Here is an 18,392-nt window from a genome sequence, read left to right as displayed (position 1 = left end):
CCCCCCCCCGTTCTTGGTGTTTAAACGAAGCCTACTTGTTTCCCAACAAAAAAGGAAAAAGAAAAAATAAATAAATAAGGGAGGGACCCTTGGCATCTGGATGGAAAAGTCCCCAAGTTGTTCGACATTTATTATTGGACTAAAAGAAAAAAATTAAAAAGAGGTAATTCTTTGTCTTTTGGCTGACTAATAATATGTCCAATACCCATAAAATTCGACCTAATATTGGTGGTTTAAAAGAAAAAAGAAAAAAGAATTAAAAAGGAGTAACACTTTGGCTTTTTGCTGACAAATAATATATCAAATCCCCATACAATTCGACGTTCTATTCAAAAGGCTAGTGAATTCAATAAAAATTTGAGCGTGAGATTGAAAATTCATTCACTTTGTCTTACGCGCGAGACCTTCTTCTCTACTCAAACTTTTCTCGAACAAAGTTTGACGATTATCACATGTAATCTTTCGTTCATTTGATACAAATTCATATTAATTAACTACTTTAGTTATGATTTTCATTTGTTTTGATCGATTATTTTCTTATTCTTGTCCTTCATACATTAGTGCATAAACGCTGTTTAACGTCACCTAGTAGACGTCGGTTTGTTGGTAACCCGGCGTATATGAGTGGACGGTGGCATTATCGTAAATAGCTTGGTAAACTAGACGTCAAATTTAAGGTAAGACGACGTCTATGATATTGTAGACGTCCCCACTACCGCAAACCGACGTCTAATGGCCTGGGGTAGGTGATAAGACAGGCCATTGACGTCGATGCTAACGGGGGCCGACGACTACTAGGCTGCAATTAATGCTCTTCACCTAATTCCCAGGCGCTTAGACGTCACGTAGTCAAAGGACGACATCTAAGACCTGTCTAGAAGGCGAGAAGATAAAAAATTCTTCAATATAGACGTCGGTGTTAGGGGGAAGCGACGTCTATGTGCTTGTAATTAATTATGTTCACCAAACTCGAGGGCCCTAAACGTCGGTTAGAGGGGCACCGACGTCTACGTTATTATAGACGTTGGCGCCCCATCACAACTATCGTGAACATCCCTGACAGGAAATCAAACGTCAATTGGTTTAGCTTCCTAGACGTTGGCTCCCCTCGACTCCGACGTCTAATGGGTATTCAGAAAGTCAGTTTAAATGTTAACTTGGACGTCATATTAGTGAGATAACCGACGTCTAGGTGACCACTGAAGTTGGTCCGATGCGCCCGGAGAGAACTTTGAACTCCTTCTTCAGAACGAAGTCATTTCGCGTGCCCCAGATCCTAACGGTATCGGAGGCGTCGGCGGAGGCGACCCACTCGCCGTTGGGGGAGAAACGCGCGATGGTGGCCGAATAGGCATGTTCCCCGTAAACAGAGACATGAAGGGGATTCTAGAGGCTCACGATGACCACAGATCTGGCATTGGTGGCGTCTTTCATGTATCAGATGTCCTTGCGCGTCCATGCGCGCTGCGAGTCCGACAGCAGGCGGAGCGATTGCAGTTCGGCAGGTGGTGGTGAGGAAAGGCAATTGGCGAGGGAATGGCGGTGAGAGAGAAAGGCAATTGGCGAGGGAATGGCGGCGAACTTGGGAGAGGAGAAGCTTGAGTGCCGCCATGGCTGAATGAAGAGTGTGCGAGAGAGAAAGAGAAAAGCCTTTTCAAATTTTAACCTAAGGGTTGATTATGCAGTGAACTCTGCAGCCCATTATGCTTCGGTTGGGCCTGCCCGAAGCAGTAACGCCTTTTATGCTTCGGTTGTCCTTTCACCAGAGACAGTAACAGATATAGGCATCGGTTTAAAAATAACCGAGGCATATAACCACTCAGTATTTACAAAACTGCCACCGCCCTTTTATATGCTTCGGTTTCAGTAAAACCGAGGCATATATAGCGAGTTAAAAAAGCTTTCTTTTACTAGTGGACACCTCTTCTTTTTCTCTCTTGCGGCATTCCATTGTTATTTCTGATATCTTTATCGTCTGCCTCCTCTCCTTTTTCTCTCTTGTGGCATCCCAGGTGCGTGGTTTTTTTTTTCTGCTTACCGTTTAAACTTTGTTTAGTCTTTCATCGATTATCTTCTAGTTCAACTGATTAAAATTTGCTTTTTTTGTGTTGTGTTTTAGTGCAGTTTTGTTCCTTTCTTGGGGTAACATAGTAACACATTCTCCATTTGCTAGCTGCCTCCCAGAAAAATCGACGTCAATTTAAAGTCTCTCGATATGACGTCGGTCTCGAATTCGACATGAAAGGCTCAAAATATTCGAGGTTGTACGCTGTTTTTGTATTAGTGTTAGAGAAAAACAATTAAAATGTGATATTTGATTTGTTTGAATGTTTTTATGTTTCAATGAATCTAATGAACTGAACTTTATTTTCCTCAAGATTGAAGTCCAACTTAATAGAAAAATATAGGTTTAAATCCTTTTTTGGTCCCTAAGTTAAGTTCTGATGTTCAGTTTAGTCTCTGCTTTTAAAAATGTCAACCTTTAGTCTCTATGATATGAAAAATGTATCAAATGAGTCCTCATGACAACACTTAATGAACAACAAATCACAAGTTTTCATACTTAGCTATCCAATATTTAATGATTTGTTAACGGAAAGTGTTATGAACAACAAATCACTTAATGAAAAACTTGTGATTTGTTAACGGATAGGACTAATTTTGATACATTTTTCATATTATAGGGATTAAAGGTTGATATTTTTAAAAGCGGTGACTAAACTGAACATCCGAACTTAACTTAGGGACCAAAAAAGAATTTAAAGCAAAAATATATTACTTACATAAGTTTAACAATTAATTGAAATGAAACTTATATTAATAATGAAACTCATACTAATTGTATTAGACTAAAACATTGACAGGAACAATGTAAAAATAGTTTGGGCCAAAAAAGAATTTAAACCAAAAATATATTATTTACATAAGTTTAACAATTAATTGAAATGAAACTTATATTAATAATGAAACCCATACTAATTTTATTAGACTAAAACATTGACAGGAACAATGTAAAAATAGTTTGGGTATTTCTTCTTTTATATTTGTTTCTGAATTGATTTTAGTTTATTAATGTAGTATCTGAGTTGGGTACATAGTTTTTCTACATCTTTTCGGTTAGCTTTGCGAATGTTGAAAATGTTGCTATAATTGCATTATCTAGTTTTAGCATATGCTAACTTGGCCTATAATAATATTTTCATAGACTTTAACTTAATTTGAAGTATTTCTAAGCTTCTAACCTGCTTTTTCACGTCCTCATGACTCGTGGAAATGATTTTTCACTTTAAGTACAAAAGTTACACAAGGAAGTAATGTGTTTTTGGAGCATAGTTTGGTTAATTATTATTTTATTATGTACCTATCAAAGAAAGTTGTTTAAATGTTTATATAGAGTTATGATAGAATCTATTTTACTCACGAAAACAAAACTTTTAGATTAATTATTTTTAATTGATGCTTTTTAAAAAGATAATTATTAAGCAAAGGATAATTCATCATAATATTATAGAAATTCAAGAAATAAATCAGTGTTACATGAAAGAAATAAACCTTTAGCTTATTTGTGTGGGCACCTTATTAACTAGTACAGCATTGATATAATCCTTCATTACTCCTTCCGAATTTGTATAATTATCATGTTCTTTGTAAAGTACGTCCATCATTCGTGCAAGGTTAAGAACACGCATGAGAAACTTCATTGGTATTTGAGTAGGATTAAGGCATTCTTCATTAATGTCCTTCCAAGCACTCTCCACCAACTTATGCAGTTCTTTAATCGCATTTTCCCTTGAACTATTATATTGCATCATATAGCAATCTACGCTTGAGACAACGTGCCCTCTTTCATGCTCAAACTACATAAATATTGGATAACAAATTTAACATAAATGCAACTAACGAAATATAAATAAATTGGAAATTAAATAGGATTTTTGTTTTGGACAAATTATAGAATTTTGTTTGAGTCTCTAATAAATTTCTCTTCACTTTTCAGTTCCTTGTATTACTCCAATATTACTCCAATATTCATGAGTCCCATAATTATTATATTTTAAAATTGTGAATAGAAATAAATTTTAATTTTGTGTTAAATTTCATAACTATGACAGTAATCTTTTTTCTTAAACATATGTTTTACTAGATTCTTATAAAAATGATTAGGATTATAATATGTTAAGAATTTTTTAATAATTTTTTGACAATAAAATGTATGCCAATATTTTATTGACTCCCTATATTTAAAACAGACTAATAATAAATTATCACAAAATTATTGTAAAAAAATTATAAAAAAATTGTTAAAAAAACATTTTCCAAATATTTAACCTTATGCAGTCGTTTATTAATTCGCTGAAAAGAAATGGCAATGGTAGTCTAATATGTACCTCACTTCCAACAATGTCATCCATGATCCTAGCAATAACTGAAGCAGCTTCAATAATTTTTGGGTGACTCGTTGCCCATATGAGGACCTCCTCTGTTGTGTCTTCCATGCCCAAGAAAGATACAGTTGTCAACATAGCATAAGTGCTTGTCACAGTTGCAACTTCCATATACTCTTCTACTGTTGGTGTGTGGTTTGAATTAAACCATCTTGACTCAGTAAGGTATGCTTGGATTAATCTTTTCATCTATAAATTACAAAGACAAATATACGGAGGATCATCGCTGTACCATTTTCATGAAAGGTCAAATTAAGTCACGTGATATACTGCTAGCCCAAGAATCTTTATACGGAGGATAATGTACGAATTTAATGAATACGATGTTGTACGACATTTGGTGGTCATATTGGTCGGTAACATTGGTAATAGAAGAAGAGAAACAGATTTTTATGATCCTTTTAATTCTATCCATTCAAAACTATTAAATTGATAAGAAAAAGTACTTGAAATTTTTCAAAACCCAAAATATTATAACCAAATATCAAACTAATACTTTTTTTTAATTTCTAGTTAATGTTTTAAAAGGTACAATTTAAAAACAAATAAAACACTTAACCATACTTCATTTTTAGAATACTTGACGAAGTATTCTTTTCCTTGCATTCTCAACTCCTGCTCTGTTTCTTCAAAAATATCCAAAAGTGCCTTATAACATAATTTCATATATTCTGGGAGATCAACCAATGAGGAGATATCCCACCTGTTAATCATTGGGAAGTTTACTTTAATTAAAAAGAATAAGATTAAAAAGATACTAAATTGAAGAAAGATTCGGAAGATAAAAGCATTTTTTTACCTTTCTATTGCATTGGTGAAAATCTCTAGTTCATCAATGGTTCCATAGGCATCATACACATCATCAATTATGGATGTCATGGCAACCACTTTATTCAGTATACTTCGAGCAAGGCAGTATTGCGGCTCATAATAGACTCCAACAATCCAAAAGCAAACTTCCACAATCCTATCTCGTACAAAGGGAAAATTGGTCGAGACATTCAAATCTTTAACCCACCACCTGAAAAAAATATCCCAAATTAATTTCTCAAAGAAGTCTTAGGCTTGAATTTATTTATTTACTTTTCATTTAATAATAAAATGTAACTTTTGGAGGAAAATATTACTTGGTCATGCTGCTGACTTCTTTTCGATGGAGCTTCTGCAACATATTAAAATCTAGTTTTGCAAAGGTTAACAGACATTCATTATGTGAAGGATCTTGTTGGTAGAAAGATATATAATATCTTGCCTCCAACCTAGGCATTCCCTTGCGAAGTTCTTGTCCTATGCTATGATGCACTAACCCAGAAAGAAAGGGGCTTAATTTGGTAGTTAATGACTTAGTTAACTCAATAAGAGTGAAACTATATGCCTCTTCCAGTATCTCTTCTCCATGGAATCTTAATTGGGATGCTTCATACAACCTCAACATTCCGTCTACATCATTCACAATGCTTTCCTTAAACTTTCCTGCTTGATCCTTGAATTTGCAAAATACATCTGTTTTTTTTAAGTAAACAACGTGTTAAATTTCAAGATACACATACATACATATATTTAGATGCTATATACAAGATAATAATCTCTTCCGGAATTTATGCTTTCTTGAATAAATTTCTTTATAAGCATTTATGAAAAAGAAGGAAAAAATACGTACATATTATAGACATTGCTTTTCTTTTATAGTGTTTCAAATTCTGATAGATATTTATTTTTAATAGTTTTCTATTTTAAAAAATATAGTAAACATTTACCATAATAGTATGTTTCAAATATACTTAATTTTGTTGAAATAATTCTTGTTTAGCTGATACAATAAAAATTTCTCAATTAAAGTTTAATAAACATTTTCAAATTGGTTTGAACTTATTTTTCCTCTTGACTGTATGGCTAGAGATGTCAACCGGTCGAGTCAGATACAGATAATTTCTACTCGTTACCTCGTAAAAATAATCTATCTGTTATCCGTTATCTATATCTATCTAAAAATTACATGTGAGTATTTTAAAACCCGTACATACCTACGTGTACTCACAAATATTTAAAATATATATATATATATATATATATATATATATATAATATAATATAATATAATATAATATAAATTAAGTAAATATAAATTAAAATTTAATTTTAATTAAATTTAGCTTGATACAATATAAATTAATTTTAATTTAATTAAATTTAACATGATAAAATTTAAACTAGATTTTTTTTTACAAATAGCAAAAATTCTTTTTATATGCAAGTATTAAAATACTCATTATTTATCACTCACTCACAAATAATAAATATCTATACCCGATGAAATAGGATATCCTTGTTGTCTAAGCAACCGGAAGAGTAAAGCAAGATGATGAAGATCATCATTGTAACTTATTATGTTGTTCTCCTTTGTTGAAATTTCATAAATTTGATGCAATGTTTCATCAATTTCATGTTCAAAATGATAAGAAACACCTAAATGTTGGACTGAGTTGATGATGTTTAATTTAAAGAGGAAATTGTTATCAACAGGAGAGACAATCATCGTCCTCACATATTCTTTTAATAGTGTAACTTGTTTGATGTCGCTATCATCTTCCTGCATGTGGCATGAAAACTCCAGCATAAGAAAATTTTGTTGATTTATGGAAAAAGTAAATAATAAGTTAGGATGCAGATACTTTAAAACAATACATAAAGTAAATAAGTGTTCTTATGAATGTATTTCTTTTATGAAATTTGACGTGAAGATGTTACCATAAAGTAATATAACTAATATTCCATATTAATAAACTACTAAAATTATTCCAAACAAATAACATAACTTAGTAAAACTGACATTAAGTAAATGAAACTAAACCTAAAAAGTAAGATTAGGCATGATTGGTTATGAACTTACATAAATAGAATCAGAGGAAAGGAAATAATTCCCCCAAATGGAAGGATGAAAAGTTGCGGTGTGCCGAGGGAAGTTTAAGTTGGGTTTGGTATCATGTGAGAAAATAGGAAGTGATGATGATGATGATGATGGTACCATAGATATGCTTGGTTTTCTAGTATACTAGGGGAGATGGGATGACTTTTGCTTTGAATACTCAAGAACCCAAACTTCATTAATTTATAGAAAAAGCAGATAAGATTGCACAGTAATAAAGATTTTACGTAGGCCCAAATAGAATTTGAAAATACCTTTTGAGGGTGAAAAAGAGATTTTCTTTGACGATTTGAAAGTTCAAATTACATCCATCACATAAAAGGTTGTGTGGATGTGCGAGATTTGAAAGTTCAAATTACATCGATCCCATAAAAGATTGTGTGGATGTGGGAGACGCACAAAATCAAGATATTTTAAAAGAGATTTTCTTTGCCGATTTGAAAGTTCAAATTACATCGATCACATAAAAGATTGATGTGGATGTGGGAGACGCACAAAATCAAGGTATTTTATGTTGAACTTTTGTGTGAAAAGATAAACAATACTTACGTTGGATTGAAATACCAAAGAAACGTAAATATTGCTATTTGTACGTTGGACGGGCAAACACTACTTGATGTATATGGTCTTTATTTAAGTTTGTATATAGTTAATATTGAGCTCTATTTGCTAAATTAGATGTAAAATAATCATTATTTATGTAAGTTATATTAACAATTGATCTAAATAGTCACTAAATAACTTTTTATGATTAATTATGTCAGTTATAATACACTACATATAATAAATAACTTGGTGAAAAATTTATAAATATGATAAAAAATCTGAGGGTGAAAAGATCACTTTATTAAGTTTACTGTGATTTTATTTACATTTCATATTTTGAATTCGGGACTGTAAATCTTTTTATTGATTTTTTTTTAATTAATCTTATTTGATATGCACTCTGAAACATACTACTTTAAAATGTATCTTGATATTTTATTTTATGTGTATTAACGTCGATCAAGTAGATGAGTGACGTTCAAATAATGCAGTACAATGCTTGGCGATGATCTCTACGGTTCAACACTAGTAACGTCAACTGTTTACATGTTCAACGTCAACCTTACATCTAATCACCATATAATCGATATCAAATATTCTTTTAAATATAAATATTTATTCAAAAATTGACGTGAAATTTTGCACTTGACGTGAGACTTACGTCCAATATCTTCTACGTCGACGTTAAAAGTTACGTCAGTTTCCTCGACTATATGATGAAAAATCTTTCTTTAAAAATAAATATTTATTCAAATATTAGACATCACCTCTACTCTATTCGACGTACCTTAACGTCGATCTGCCTAAAAGATGTTAACTTGACGTCAAGTATCTATATATTCAACGTAAAGAAGATCGAGTAATTGTTATGAAATAGGTAGGCTTCTTTTTACACCAAGAGGAGGGGGGGGGGGGTGAATTGGTGTTGATTCAAAATTAAAATCTTTTCGCAATCTTGGTATGAAAAATTCAAAGCTTTTGATCTTTCCTTGAAATGCAAGTTACTGAAAATGTAATGCAGCGGAAAAACGCAGTTGACTACCTAGCAAATATAGTCAACTAGAAAATAAAGAGTGTAGGGATCAGAAAATTCAAACACTATGTTTATACTGGTTCGGCCAACAATGCCTACATCCAGTGTCCTTCCAACCCAGGAAGCAAATGCACTATAATGGGTGCGGTTTTTACAACAAGGAATTTATAGAAGCAACACGCAAAAATATAAATCTCCTCTCTAACCCAAAACCAAATATAGCCACTACAAAAAATTTCTTATTTTGCGGAGGTTATTTTGTGGGATTTATAAAAACCCTCCACAAATTAATTATATTAAAATTGATTAAGAGTAATTATGTAAGCACCGATGTTAGCAGAGGTTTTATTTTTTTTGAAGAGGTTTTTCACCTTCCCCAATTAAACTACAATTTTCAATTTTCTAACTTTTCTCCTTCCCTCAAATTTTCCCCAATTTTTCATCCCTCCCTCCGAACTCAAATTCCCCATTTTCCAAATTTTCAAAACTTTATTTCTTTTATCATGTTTCCCCCTTTCCAAACCCTTTCCCAAACCCTTTCCCAAACACATCTGATTTTTCCTAAATTTTTTGACAGAACCATCTTATTTCTCGCAAATGCAGTTCTCCTGAACGAACGTAGCTTCCTGTAACCGAGCTCATCCTCGCAACAAACAAAGCNCCAAACAAGGAACACAACTCTCGTAATGCAATCGTCGTGGTTTCGTGGTCTTCGTCATTAGCTAGGGTTCATGCGTGTCACCGTTGCGGTTATCGGTTTGTTGTGAGTTGTGGTGGCCGTTGCGTCCTCAGTTGCGGTCGCAGTTGAGTTCTCAGTTTAGTCGCCGTTGAGTTCTCAGTTCCAGTGGTCGTCGTGCTCGTCGCAGGTGTGAGTTTTTCTCCCTTTTAATATTTTCTTACATATATTATCTCTNTTTTTCAGATGGAAGATATATTTACTGTGTTCGTCTTAGCGAATGTCACCATCTTTTTCTCACATGTGTTTATGATGCTTTTGCTGATTATCAATTACCAGAGCTTTTGAGAACACCTTTGCAGTTCTTGTGTTTGAAAATAAAAACTCTACAACTTGGAACCATCTTTGAGTTTTTAAAGCTCTAAAGTCACCAGAGACTCTATCGGTAAAATTCATTGAACGTGTTTCTGGAATTTGCTTTCAAATATGAGGGTTGTTATTTNTATTTCCATGAATTGTATCTGCAGAACTTATAAAATTATGCATCCTGCATCAGTGTTTATATTTTCAATGAATTATATGTGTAGGACTTATAACATTCGGCATCCTGCATCTGTATTTCTTACTCAATTTATTATGTAATCAATTAATTTTATTCTGCAGGTTGAAAATGCTATTGAAATATTTGAAGATTATTTGGGCCTTTGATGGGAATGAAAATATAACAGTTTTTGGTAAAAGAAGTATTGCACCATGGTCTTTATGTCTTCTTCCACTATCAAGGAAAAGAATATTCTTCTAANTTTCAAAGTGTTATCTTGATTTATTCTAGAGTTACTGTTGATTGGATTATTAATTTTCAGGGCACAAATTAACAATGCTTCCCGTAGAACCCGAACTTGGGAAGATGCTCATTTTAGGAACCATCTTGATTGTTCTTTTGTCGAAGTTAGATGTTCCTCTTGATAATGGCAAAAAAAAAGGTACAGAAGGAAGTCATTACAAACTTTTGGAATGAAGACGAGCTTTNGCAAGACTATGTAAACTAAAAGATAACTTTCATTAGTTCATTAATGTCAAATGTAGATTTAAACTTTGCTTTGGGACGTTATAATTATGCCTTTGCAATCCCTTACATTATCCTTCACTTTAGGTTTAACTATCTATTCTTATAATGGAGGTGGNCTTATATAATTTAAACTTTAGTCCATTTAAGAGAAAGTTTTCTTTTATTTTTTATTAAATCAAATATGGTAATTTGTGATGTTTAATTCTAAGTACTGCATTTATTTTCAGATAAATCCTTTATTCTGTATTGTTTTGCAACTCATGTCAGGCAAATCAAGCATATAAAGATAGGCAGTAGCAAAAAGCCATTGGATATTACACAGAAACTATCAAACTCGGAAGGTAATCTAGAACTTGGAAGGCAATCTTTTCTTCTGGCCATTTATTGAAAGTGTTAGACAAAATTTTGATTTGTTTCCTTTGTTTATCCAGTTATCTTCAAGCTGAGGCTGATTGTACCAAGGCAATTAGTCTGGACAAAATGGTGACTTCCTTAAAAAAAAGAAAGATTGTGCATGGAGTTAGTCTCATCGTAAATTGTTTCTTTTTCAGGAAAACAAAAAAATATCTTTTGCTGAGAGAGATACCAGAAGATGGAGTTAGGAAGCTCCTGTCCAATAAGGAGTCTTTGGCATCATCGTGCTCTATAGGTTCTTTTAAAATGAGCAATTTATTTTCACGACTGCCATCCTCACTTTGTCTGACATTGGTCATTGATTTATTAATAATAATTAACAAAATAAATATGATTGATTGAACTCCATGAAATGGATTGTTTTAAGTATTTAGTTTGGTTAAATAGTCATAATATGCCTTAACAATTTATTTCAACTGATATCATTTTATTTTCTGCTTTGCATATGCAAACTGCAGTTACCAGAAGATGACAAATACTTGCCTTCCACCTGACACATCACGACAATGGTTCCTAGATTTGTGTTGTTGAGAAAGCACACCATCCTACTTTGTTTGCCATTTCCAAGTCTAGCACACTTTCATCTGTGGAAGCCTAAAATAAAAGTTTCAAGTGTTGGTATCATCGAGAAAATAACACTTCAAAGAAGATTAACTGAGACATCCAACTGTTTAAAGTATATATGGAGGTTCCATTGAAGTTTAATTTTCAAATGTAGAGTTACTAATGTTAAATTTGTATCTCTCCTAGGAATTTTGTTTAGTTCATCAATCTTATGTATTTTTTCTTTTTATTTACATTATGTATTTTTTTTTTTGTATTTACATTGTAATGGTCAATGATGTATTTTATCTTAAATCATAAATAAAATTAGTTTTGATTAATCTCGTGTACTTCATAATTTTATATATTTTATTTATTTTTTATTATAAAAAATAGGTTTCACTAAATTAAGAAATTATAAATTTAAGTGGATAATTAGAAATAAAGGAGGTTTCAAATCTCTTAAAAATAAGTCACCAATAAAAGAGGTTAAAATCCTCCACAAAAACACCTCTGCAATATAAATTGGATACCAGGGACCATTAAAAACCTCCACAAATTAATAGCGACGACTCTAATTGCGGGGGTTTTAAAAACCTCTGGAAATTAATTTGCGGAGGGTAAAAACCTCCGAAAAACGAAAAATAAACCTCCATTAAAAACCAGCTTTTTTGTAGTGAGTTGCACACACAAAACCAAAATTGCAGCAAGAATCCCCTCTCCTGCAATCTGCACCCACGTCGAACAATCCTCAACGTGTCACCAACACTCTTCACAAGATGTCAAGCCTATCACAACAGACTTCACAGGTTGCCAAGCCTTCAGTAAAAAACCAGCAGTCTTTCGCAGGATGCCAAGTCTATCAAGATCAAACCAGAAGCACCTCTCTGTGCGGATATTGATCAAACAGTGAGAACAGTGACTTCTCCTTCTGAATTCCTCTCAAGCAAGATCACCACCGTCTTCTTGGAGAATTCTTGGAGCTTCTAACGAATTCGATCTGAAACAGGAAAATGAAAATGTCAGATCACAAAATTCACAGTAATGAAGGACATTACCGAAGGCCACAATCCCTCGGAAAACGCCACAAGCCGTCGCTAAAGACTCATTACCGAGGGTCCGACGACGGTCAAAAAGCCCTCGGTAAATAGCCTGTCGCTAACTATTACCGAGGGCTTTCGCCCCTCGGTAATTACCGAGGGCCAAAAGCCTTCGGTAATTACCGAGTGCCAGAAGCCTTCGGTAATTACCGAGGGCCAGAAGCCTTCGGTAATTACTGAGGGCCAAAAGCCTTCGGTAACTACCGAGGGCCAATTAAGTGGTTATAACTAAAAAAAACGTAACAGGACCATTAAGCATTGATGCAAACAGAGCAACCCAAATATTAGATGATTCATGCACTTGCAATATTCAAAAGCAACAAAAAAAAAAACAAATTTAAATTTAAAGTAATCTTCAAAAGCTTTATTCTTGAAATTTTTCATAACTTACAAGAGAATATGGTCTTACAAATCCTTTGACAGCACCAATTACTTCACAATCCTTCTTAACTATTTCTACTTTTTCCAGCATCAAAACCAACTAGTTATGTAACATGAATCAAATTAGATACATTATAGTTAAATGAGTGAAGGGGCACCAAAATCTGAGAATTGAGAAGTAATTAAAAAATTGTGGAATATTTTATTTTGCACTCTGTTTTTATGCAAAGTTAAATGATATAAATAACATACCTTAATGCAGACTTCAGTCTTGAGAAGCACATCATCCTTCTTCCCTGCAAGCAGTTCCCTAAGCCCTCCATCTTTGTCTTGCAAGCCACTAGCCCTGACTTAGTACAAAAATGTGAAAAGATTGGAATGTTAAAAAAGAGAAATAGAAAGATAAAAACTCAGAATGTAATATATAAATTTTAGACTTAAGACTAAAGAATTATCACATTTTGATACTTGCGTGTAAGCCTGACTTAACTATATATTCATTCTCTTCAATAGGATAATTTATGTTTCATATGTCCCCACTTTTTCAAACTAGAACTAGAATGATATCTAGGTACAGATGCGATTAATCTAACCTGAATATAATTATGTATCCTGATGTACAATGTATCTAACAATCTGCATATGTGTACCTTACATATGTGTATATATAGAATAAGAACCCTGAATGCCACCATAACATACACCTATTAGTGCCACCCTAATAAATGTTGCAGCAATTTAAAAAGTTTATAAATTCAAACTCAATTACCCCATCTTGTCAAACTAAATCTAAAAGTTTCTATGTGATCCATGTATTTCACTATCTTGAACCTATTTAAATATAATCACATCTGCAAAACAAACGAAAGGGTCAAGTTACTGCATAACTACTGTTAGAGTCACAACTTCTACTGCACTAAATAAAATATGTATGTTTAATTCCCCTGATTATAGTTTAATTAATAACAATAATAGTCCAGCTTATCATATTCCATATATAGTACAACAAAACCAATATCCAGGTTACTAGAGAAGACATGATATACTACCAATGATGCAATGGAATTTATTAATGTAAAAATAATGTGTTCAAGTTATTCTCTTAGTTAAATAATATCTAAAGAAATAGAGAAACAGAGAATATAATTCATTGGAAAAATATATATTTTCATTTTCTCCTTATCAAATCATTCTTTGATTTTCTTCCAAGAATTACATCTTGTACCAATTACCATTGACAATCAAAGCACTGTAATCAATTATGGAATGATAGCTTGTGACCCTGAGCCCAAAGTTTTCCATACATATATGACAGATGAAATTGTGGCCAATGGAAGATATATTAAAAATATATGAAATATAAAATGCTATATAATGAGAAAATAAATAAAACTACTAGTATATTAGAGACAAAAGAATATCTGAACTCCTGTTCTAGGAAGTAAATTTCAACATATTTGAGTTTGAAGGCAAAAAAACTACCATAAAGTAATTTATAGTTATGAATGATGAGTAAAAATAGTTAAAGCATGGCTGGTATCTTATTTTACGTTTAAAGAGTCACGGAATAACATGAGTGACANATTTTAATTCATAAATTTAATTGATTTAAAAAGTATAAGCTATATAAATATGTGAACATGTGTCCCANATTTTATTTGACCATCTAATGACAGCCCCATCAGTGATGCCTCATTTACTACNTAGACAATGACTTAAGCTTAGCTGACAAGCCGCACTACATTTTACCACATTTTATATNAAGCAAGTAAGCTCCTCCCTCCCACACCAAATAAAAGTAGTAAGATGTCATTTGAAATTTTGATGCATGCAAGATGCCAAGGTNATATGCTATAATTTGATCTATTCCATAATCCATAAAAATATATAATATTGATCAAGTAGTGTATCCTGCTTTGCACTAGTGAGCTCAGAAGCACTAGAGATTTTTTTTTATCTCTTCTGCTTATCAATTCTATTTATTAATGCAATGACTAAGACTTAAGAGCACCTAAATAAAAGAAATCATCTGGCAAAGTTTCTGAATCTTGTAATGACTACCTGGGCTCTCGAGGACAATAAACCAGAACCTCCTCACGAACATCATTGGAAACCTTTTGGAGTCGTCTAGTGTCCTGATTCATCATTATCCATTTGCTGAAACATTAAATTTAAATGGTCAACCGTATGAAAGTATCTAAAACAAATTATTTCACCAGACANTATTCTTATTGCATACGACTAAACATAAACATGTCAAAATTTAGCGAAAGACCAATCTATGATGCAATGGAATTAGTGGTTAATGTATCATGATTTGCATCCATGGATAATTTTCCATCACATAGATCTTTGGACAGTATTATTTCTGAGTTTTATGCATTTATAAAATCCCTAGCATCCTTGTGACCTAGGGATGAAGTCTAATAACCGGTAGTTGAGTTTTTCATCCTTTTGCTACAATGGAATAGGATATATTATTATATAGGCCAATCATTGATGGTTGGTACCAAAAGAAACTATGGTAAATTCAAATAAGGAAAGAGATTTTACAATACATGAACAAAAGAGGTAAGTAGGAAAAGCATGTGATGGGTCCTGTACAAGGTTGCCCAGAAATCAAAGAGTGGTGAGATATCATCCTACATGATGAAGGCATATCCTACTGCCTGTTAACAATTTACCTGCCATTCATGAACCGAGAGAAGTCATGCCATAAAAACTAAGTAGAATACAGTGCATAAGTAATAGTTATCATCGAAGTGATTAAACTAAAATAGAAAAATATCTAAAAGCGTCACAATTCACAACATCCAGTTGGAAGGTAAATGTTCACCTCGTTGCCCTTCCAATAACTTTATCAGTCGCAAAGTCTTTCATTATAAAATCTCGCCTTGTTCAAACCCTTCCTTCTCCTTGACACCATGTCTCTATCTCAACAACATCACTCCTGTTGAAATCATCTATGTTAGACTTTTCAAATTAGAGTATATAATAAACTAAGCTTTTATAAAAAAACAAGAACCCACNAAGCAGGGTATTTGTATATTTCAATGTGCATGCGAGCAGTAACCCATATGAGACGCAATTTTCTCATCGTAGGGGTGGTTGCAAAACCATCGGTAGAATATCCAACACTCTGAGCATGATTGCATCCAACCTCCTGCAACACAATCACCAGACGATGTCACAAAAAGCAAAACTAAAAACTATAAATCTTCAAGTTGTACTTAGAACATCAATCATAGAGAATAAAAAACAACCCNAACTGCAAAAAATCTTCCTTTTTCACTTAGAAAGAGAAAAAAACTATCTCCCAATCTAAAACGTACATGAACAGACATGAACCAGAAACACCCAGATGCTCAAAATCCCAATCAGCAACCCAATCAACCAAGATGAAGCAATCAAATCAAACCAAATCATCCAATTGAACGAACAAATCAAAGTCAAAGACCTGCAGTAGATTAACAATGGTTTCCAGTGGCAGTCTTGTTGATCCCTACTTCATAGCTCCTCACAATGAACTTCTCTTTATAAGACAACCCATCCTCCGTCAAGCTCCCCAACCTCAACCGGTCCGCCAGGGTCCCGGCCTCCGGTTCCACCCGGCTCGCCACCACGTTGTCCTTGTTTGACACAACCGCCACCACAGGAAATGCCCTGACTCTAAGCGACCGGAATCCAGCGATGACAGTCCTCCTCCGGCAAGTACCCACACAGGCGGGGCGGGCGAAAATTCTATGGAACTTACCTCAACAGAACCCTGCAACGGCACCTCCAACGAAGTCCCTCACCGTCGACACCACCAACCCTTAACGTGCAACCACCCCACGACGAACTCTAGCTCAAGACTTCCCAAACCAGCACGTACCGTGAAGGAACCACGAACCCTAGCCCAAGACCATCGTGAAAGACCACTGTGACTGACTGAGAAAGAAAGTGAGGGAGCGTGAAGAAAAAGAAGGAAGTGCGTGAAGAAAGGGACGAAATCGACGAAGTCTGAAGAAAATGAATTTGGGGAACGAAAACCCCAATTTGCCAATTTGGGGGTTAAATCACCGAGAAACTTACCGACGGCCTAAAAGCCTTCGGTAATCATCTCCATACCGACGGCTTCAAGGCCTTCGGTAATATGCCTTCGGTAAATCGAGCATTTCCTGTAGTGAGAACAAATCGTGTTCTGTCTATTTATAGTTTTCTGTTTCATCAGATTGATTCATAGTCGAATAACTTACTAATGGAGTCGACTGTATTAAAGCAATTATAACAAACAGTCAACATAAAAGCTCCTCGGTCAACAAAATTAAGATTCATTTATTACAGTTGACCAGGTCATACAGTTTTAATTAACTTTTGAAAATATAGTCGTTGGAGCTTGTAGGCTTAACATAATTTCAAACAGAATAGTAACACAGTCGAATATGCATATCACAATGTCGAACGACACATGAAAAATCACTTTGAAATTCTTTTCAACTCAAAATCTCACACAACACATGTTCACAAAATCTGTACGAAGATTTTAGCATAGTCGAATCCATTAACAGTGTATTCGACTGGACTAGAACTTTGTCACAACACATATAAGTTCAAAAGGTGCTTTTGATCTTTTCTTTCAGAAATGTGTAATGATTAAAAACATTTTATCTCACATTTTAATACAAGCATGTTCCACAAATATAACACTCAATCAAGCATAGGAACATAAAATGTAATTCAATCAAAACATGTTCAACAAATATGACAAACTTTATAGAATAAGAACATGTAATACTGGAACATATGTACTGTTATTAAGCACTGAGTTGTCATCATCAAAAACTAGTTTGATATAGAGTTTGTGTTGTCAAGAATCTCAACAGTAATGTCACCCGACAATATTCAATGTAAATTTACGTCACTCGCTATAACGTCGCAAGCAAATGCGTCGTTAAAGGCCAAAAATAACCGATGTAATAGGTTATTTTTGCACTAGGGAATGACGGGTGGGTCACCAAAGAAACCCTACGGAGTGGTGGAGGACGTTGTGATTCATGTAGAAAGATTGAAATTCCTGGTAGACTTTGTGGTTATGGAGATGAAGGAGGGTGACAAGATCTCGATCATTCTTGGAAGGCCGCCGTTCATGAAGGCGGCTAAAGTAGTCATCAATGTAGATGATGAGTTGATTATGCTTAAGGACCAAGAAGAAGAGGTGATCTACGATGTCTTTAAAGATAAGCAGATTCAAGTGAAAAAGATATGTCACAAAGCTGC

At 33.7% G+C, this 18,392-nt stretch overlaps 1 protein-coding gene and 1 pseudogene across 1 annotated transcript; both read right to left on the bottom strand.

Annotated features, from left to right (window-relative positions):
- Positions 1–3,534: 3,534 nt before the first annotated feature.
- Positions 3,535–7,669, bottom strand: LOC106755739 ((-)-germacrene D synthase-like). Its single transcript, XM_014637950.2, has 7 exons — positions 7,336–7,669; positions 6,753–7,035; positions 5,573–5,948; positions 5,245–5,466; positions 5,010–5,148; positions 4,389–4,634; positions 3,535–3,857 (listed from the first exon to the last, which is right to left on the bottom strand). Exons 1-7 carry the CDS (start codon positions 7,471–7,473, stop codon positions 3,555–3,557), a joined length of 1,707 nt encoding a protein of 568 aa, XP_014493436.1. The 5' UTR covers positions 7,474–7,669; the 3' UTR covers positions 3,535–3,554.
- Positions 7,670–15,175: 7,506 nt separating this feature from the next.
- LOC106780556 lies at positions 15,176–17,290 on the bottom strand (annotated as a pseudogene).
- Positions 17,291–18,392: the final 1,102 nt, after the last annotated feature.

This window comes from Vigna radiata, chromosome 2, assembly GCF_000741045.1.
Source record: "Vigna radiata var. radiata cultivar VC1973A chromosome 2, Vradiata_ver6, whole genome shotgun sequence".
Lineage (NCBI taxonomy): Eukaryota > Viridiplantae > Streptophyta > Magnoliopsida > Fabales > Fabaceae > Vigna > Vigna radiata.
The sequence above is the reverse complement of the archived record's forward strand: the minus strand, read 5'-3'. Positions and strand labels throughout refer to the sequence as shown.

Coding starts and splice junctions, on each gene's coding strand:
- LOC106755739 (XM_014637950.2), bottom strand. CDS start 7,473: ATGGTACCATCATCATCATCATCATCACTTCCTATTTTCTCACATGAT. Junction 5,149..5,244: donor TTCACCAATGCAATAGAAAG/GTAAAAAAATGC, acceptor AATGATTAACAG/GTGGGATATCTCCTCATTGG. Junction 4,635..5,009: donor TCAAGTATTCTAAAAATGAA/GTATGGTTAAGT, acceptor TGTAATTTATAG/ATGAAAAGATTAATCCAAGC.